General features: G+C 42.4%; 1 protein-coding gene across 1 annotated transcript; it reads right to left on the bottom strand.

The window, feature by feature from the left end:
• Nucleotides 1-913: 913 nt before the first annotated feature.
• On the bottom strand, nt 914-3,753 carry LOC102213563 (katanin p60 ATPase-containing subunit A-like 1). The gene is made up of 5 exons (XM_005733835.1): nt 3,566-3,753; nt 3,208-3,334; nt 2,853-2,987; nt 2,542-2,668; nt 914-1,197 (listed from the first exon to the last, which is right to left on the bottom strand). The coding sequence occupies exons 1-5, from the start codon at nt 3,713-3,715 to the stop codon at nt 999-1,001; spliced, it is 738 nt and encodes a 245-aa protein (XP_005733892.1). The 5' UTR covers nt 3,716-3,753; the 3' UTR covers nt 914-998.
• Nucleotides 3,754-5,316: the final 1,563 nt, after the last annotated feature.

The following is a 5,316-nucleotide window of genomic DNA, read 5'->3' as shown; positions in this document are numbered from 1 at the left end:
CCTCGTGCAAGAACAGATTTGTCCCTAAGTGACAGATTTAAGAGAACTTCTCACATTCTGAAATGAAATTCATGAGAGGTCCACTCGTGCACTTTATATAGAGAAAAACTGAATCTTATTTTTTGTTAATTTGAAAGACATTTTCTTTAATGTTGCCTGCTGTGCTGCAGTAATTTCACCAATATTTCTGTAAGACGGTGACCTATTTGCAAGTCACTGTCCGGGTGCAACGTGTGTCTGATAGGATATCTAACTCGTTTAGCTGTTTTCACACCTTGAATTATTCTAGACATTACTTCACAGAGGCGCATGTGATCGGAGACAGTTTTAACCTGCCAGCTCAAGCCTGTGTGAAATCAGCCCGCACTAATGTGAGAATAGCGCAGCTAAATGTTCGTCTGGTGTATTCACACATTTTGTGTCTTGCCTCCTGCCTTATTCAGATGGCCCCCTCACCTACAGCAAATCTGACTGGAAACTGTTTCCTGCTGTGTGCCACATGTAGGAAAGAACAACTATGGATAATTTTCAGATCTAATTTCCTCGACTTTTTCCAGGGAGTCTTGTGTGAAAACAGCTGTACACTGTTTCAAACGGTGTTCTTAGATGCTGGACTTGAAAGCTCTGCAGTGTAAAACTGTTCTTGCATGAGGTCTCGTGTATAAAACCTTATGCACATTCCCTGTGTGTATTAAGCTGGTAGTTTACATAAAAGTTCCCAGTGTGAGAGGTTTACCCATTCTTCATCAGGTCACCTGAGTGGGCTGGATGACTGACATCTCTACAAACACAGTTCTGGACAGCAAGTGAAATTGCAGGGGTGAAGCCACCTTTTTCATGTTCCCTAAAAGGCACCAGTCTTTCTGATCCCTGATGTGCTGACTTGTTGAAATACAAGCGCTCACTCCACTGCTGCTTTTCAAGGCCTTTAATATTTTCAAAGCTATCAGTCCTCCTCTCACGGTTTTTGCCCCTCTTGCTCTAATCACCACCGATCTCTATACTGACCCAAACTCAGCCATCCAGGCATCGTATTTTTCCAGGTCTGCAGCAGAAACAGACTTTGAGATCTTCTTGAGTGTCAGTGTGAAGTCCTCCATGGTCACGGGCATCTGCAGCTCTTCTTTGGACAGAGCTCGGATCTCCTCGGGGCTCAGGCCTTGGATTCGACGACGCATCGCCATCATGGAGGCGTCCCTGACGTATGTGTAAAGAAACAAGCAGGGAGTGGACAGAGGCAGACAGAAGACAGTTACTCTTGGCACGCCAAACATAATTGCACTGTTTTAAATTACACATTTGCTGTGTTTTAGCCCTGTCAGAAAGGATTGTGCCTGAGCTGTGATGAAATCCTGCAGGCTACGCTGTATGTTGGACAATGAGCATGCATCCAAGGTCAATGAAACAATGTGAGGGAGAGATGAGCAGAGACAGCTTTGGATGCATGAAATGCCTGCCATTCCTGGCAGTGCTATAGCAGAAAGGATCCCCACATCAAGGACAGGACAGTGAGGATAAAAGTCTTACACTAAAAAAACTGCTACACTGCACTACAATCAAAACAGTGCTGCGTGTTTGAAGAGACAGAGCTGATAAAAACACAACAGGGACGACGTGACCTCATGATCTGACAGTCAAATTATCATTATCGTGTGTGCAGTTACTCTTTGCATAATTTGCTTATTTAGCAAGTAATAACAGAGTTATACATTTAGGTAGAGATGAAGCAAATTACTAGCAGCCTGTGTTCCTGAGTTGATTGGTATTTATATGGAAAGGTACTAAAAGAAGGCATTGCAGTTATGAATTAGATAAAATTATTTTTTCTCAGGGCCAGATTAAAGTACCACAGTGATTCAAAAATTGGAGGTTTACTAAAAAGACAACGATTTGTAACTTAAATTTAGTCTACATGCAGGTGCAGGCCACAAAACATGACAAAGCAATAGGTGGCGATATAACCCTAACTGTCCACTGACCAAGAAGAAGAGACATAAAGGCCCACACCTTTCAAATTGCAAGGTAAAATCCCTACCCCGGAAGGAGTTTTTCCAAAAGCTCTGTAAGGTTGAGGCTGCTGAGCACGAAAACTGCTTTGTGGCAGTACTTGTGAAAAACAGAGAGGAAAAAGCCTGAGCTTCCAGTGCGCTAGCAGGACGATCACTGAGGAAGCAGCACCACTCTTGCTTCAGGCTTTTAAAAAAAGATAAATTGCACAGCAGCATTCGTAAGCCACTCTGGATAAAGTGAATTAGGAGAATATAAAATCAGTCAAAGTCTAAAGTTTTACACAGCACTCGCAAATTGGGAACTCTGCTAAAGACCCAGAGCCAATCAGAAGTTTTTAGCTCCACAGCAGCAGTTTGCCATCTCACCACTTATTACATGCTACCCCAACAGTAACGTGCAGTGATAACAATCTTTTAATAGTTTAGGTACGAGCATATTGAAACAAAGAACACAAAGCAGCATTTGCTTTACTGTGTTCTGTATATAAAACATGAAACATAAACTGATAATCAGTTTCTAAACCATGCACACCTGCAGACGTTGGTGATGTCTGCTCCAGAATAGCCCTGGATCTTCTCAGCAATGAGGTCCAGATTTACGTCTGTAGCCAAATCCACCTCTCTCAGGTTGATCCTTAGAAGCTCGACACGACCAACAGCTACATCCAAATACACACAAAAATTGTTTTCATTTAAGGGCAATGCATCTGAAAACCAGTTAAGGAGAAATGGGAATGAAAAGCAGTAGAGAGGCACATAAAACAATGATTAGAAGTCCACGGTGTTACAAAGTCATCAGTCATCTTAGTTTCTGTGCTGTCAGTCTGTGCCTGGTGAGGTCACCTGAGGGCAGAGGGATGTAGATCCGCTTTTCCAGCCGTCGTCGCAAAGCTTCATCAATGTCCCAAGGGAAGTTTGTGGCAGCCAGGACCATCACCATCTTAGAGGGGTCGTCACCCTCCAGGGCTCCCCCAACACCTGCTCACAAAAAACAACAAAACAAAATTTTCAGCTTGTTTACGCAACACATTCAGTTTCAAAGTATCTCAAAAAGTCATGTAGCTGTAATGAGGCGCCAAAGGGACAAATGCATTATGACACCTGCCCCGTTTGCTTCTAATTCAAATTTTTGCAATATCCTTGATTAACTGTAACAGCAAGCCGCGCACAGCTTCACCCATTTCTCTAATCCACTAACCATCCATCTGAATAAGAAGTTCAGATTTAACCCTGCGGCTGGCTTCGTGTTCATCAGATGTTCCTCTCCTGCCACAGATGGAGTCGATCTCGTCTATAAAGATGGTCGTTGGCGCATAAAATCGGGCCTGAGAAGGAAGAAGTTTCGCATTGTGAGTTTCCTTTCCGCTGCAGTGCACACACATGTAAATAGGAAGCGGCCGCATTCTTCTGTGCTGCTTTTATCCAAAGTGCTTCGTAATTTCACTTTGATTCACCCATTCAAAAAACATACACGCACACTCACAGGGAAGGAGATAAAATGCAAGGGTTCAGCATTTTGCCCATAGGCCCAATTGCTTATTTCCACACACGCTCACCATTTCAAACAGAAGACGGACAAGTTTTTCCGACTCGCCCCTGTATTTGGAGGTCAACGTGGAGGAGGACACGTTGAAGAAAGTGGTCCCACATTCTGTGGCCACGGCTTTGGCTAACATGGTTTTCCCCGTACCTGGAGGGCCGACCATTAATACACCCTAAAAAGCAAAATGTCACACAATCTTAAAACATTAGACAAGTAAACAAATGAACACGCACACACAGAGAAAGGATCAGGCTGCAAACACAGAAGATCAGTATTCAGTTCACTACGACCATTAACAGTTGTTATATCAGTATGCGGCTCCCACATTCCTTTTAAGAACTTCCTGGGAAATAGACTTAATGGCTGCCTTGTCAAGACTCACATGAGAAGATCGATACCAAGTTAAACATTACGATAGTTGAGCACACAGGAGATTTGGGGGGGGAGGGGGCTAGCTCAGTCCAGATGTTAAAAAAAAGAAAAGAAAAAAATCCATTTACCAGCACCTCTAAAGCTCGCTCCTGTGAGAATAGGATATTAGTCTGAATGTGAATGGATTGCCTTCCCGTAGACTGTAATCCCTGTTTGAGACTGGATAATTGCATGTTATTTAAAAGCCTGTGATATTAAACAAAAGTGTCAAACCCTGATTTAAATCTCCTCTATAACCATTTTTTAATATCGCTGCCACTCCGCCGTCTAACACTTCTATATCTGCTTGGCGCCTTTTGCTACGGAGATTACAGAAACCACAAAAGGAAGCACGGCTGACATAATCCATTTCATTTTAAAGAAATTTTATTTTTATGCCTCAGTCAATTTAGGCTAGTGTGTCTTATGCTGACTGCAGGACTGAGTCGAGCGACTCGGAATATAAAACAGTACTGCGGTGGGTATTGATCAGAATCTCAGCAGGAGCAGATGGGAGCGTATGTGCACCTGCATTAGGAGTAGAAACACTCAGACGTGCTGCAGAGCACAGAACACTGCGTAGACCTAAATGTGCGTGCTAACAAAACACATACCTCCACTCACCTGTGTGCTGAGAAAACAACCATTGACCTGTTTTCCTCTGCAACTGACTTATCGCTCTTTAATTTTACTTCACCTTCAGTGATTAAAAAAAGAAAAAGAAAGACTATCCATCTATTTAAAGTTAGTGAAGAATTTTAATTATGCATGCCTATATAAGACAAATGAAAAGCATTGTGCTGCTATAACTCCCCCCATAAAGTATTAACCCTCACATGGTTGGGCCTCAGGGGAAGCAGTCTCACATGATGAAAGTTTAAACGAGGCTGATGCAGAAGAAGCCTCCCATCTCTGTGGAGTCTGTGGAGACTTTGACTTTGTAAAAATATTTTAGTTGCCGCATTTTACTTGTGATCAGGCTATCTCCGAAGCTTACTGCTCTTTCTGAATTTAGCCAACTGCATTCTGCAGTGTATTGGTAGATGTTACCTGTTTCGAGATAATATGAATGACATTACATATGCAAGTTGTTCCATTTTATCAAATGACATTTGCAGACTGGTTCTTATTCTTAAAATGTGTCTTCATCTTCCTCATCAGTCATTTATTTGAGGCTGAAGTTTTCACAAATGAAAACTATTTGATTATTTAATGGTTTTTTGCGATGTTTCTCAAGCTCTCTGTGTTAGCGTGCTCTCCCTCTCCACTCGCTGAACCTCGACTTTATGGAAATTTGCATGCATGAACACAAGACAGAAATATAAAGGAAGGCGTCACTTTCTGATTCTGAAC

Source organism: Pundamilia nyererei, unplaced genomic scaffold (genome assembly GCF_000239375.1).
Source record: "Pundamilia nyererei isolate P.nyererei 1_Seehausen unplaced genomic scaffold, PunNye1.0 scaffold00055, whole genome shotgun sequence".
Lineage (NCBI taxonomy): Eukaryota > Metazoa > Chordata > Actinopteri > Cichliformes > Cichlidae > Pundamilia > Pundamilia nyererei.
The sequence above is the reverse complement of the archived record's forward strand: the minus strand, read 5'-3'. Positions and strand labels throughout refer to the sequence as shown.

What these genes read in the sequence shown, in the direction of transcription:
- LOC102213563 (XM_005733835.1), bottom strand. Translation starts at nt 3,715, where the DNA reads ATGGTCGGCCCTCCAGGTACGGGGAAAACCATGTTAGCCAAAGCCGTG. An exon ending in ACTTCTTATTCAGATGGATG is followed by an intron (nt 2,988 to 3,207) that starts GTTAGTGGATTA and finishes TTTTGTGAGCAG; the next exon opens with GTGTTGGGGGAGCCCTGGAG. An exon ending in CTACATCCCTCTGCCCTCAG is followed by an intron (nt 2,669 to 2,852) that starts GTGACCTCACCA and finishes ATTTGGATGTAG; the next exon opens with CTGTTGGTCGTGTCGAGCTT.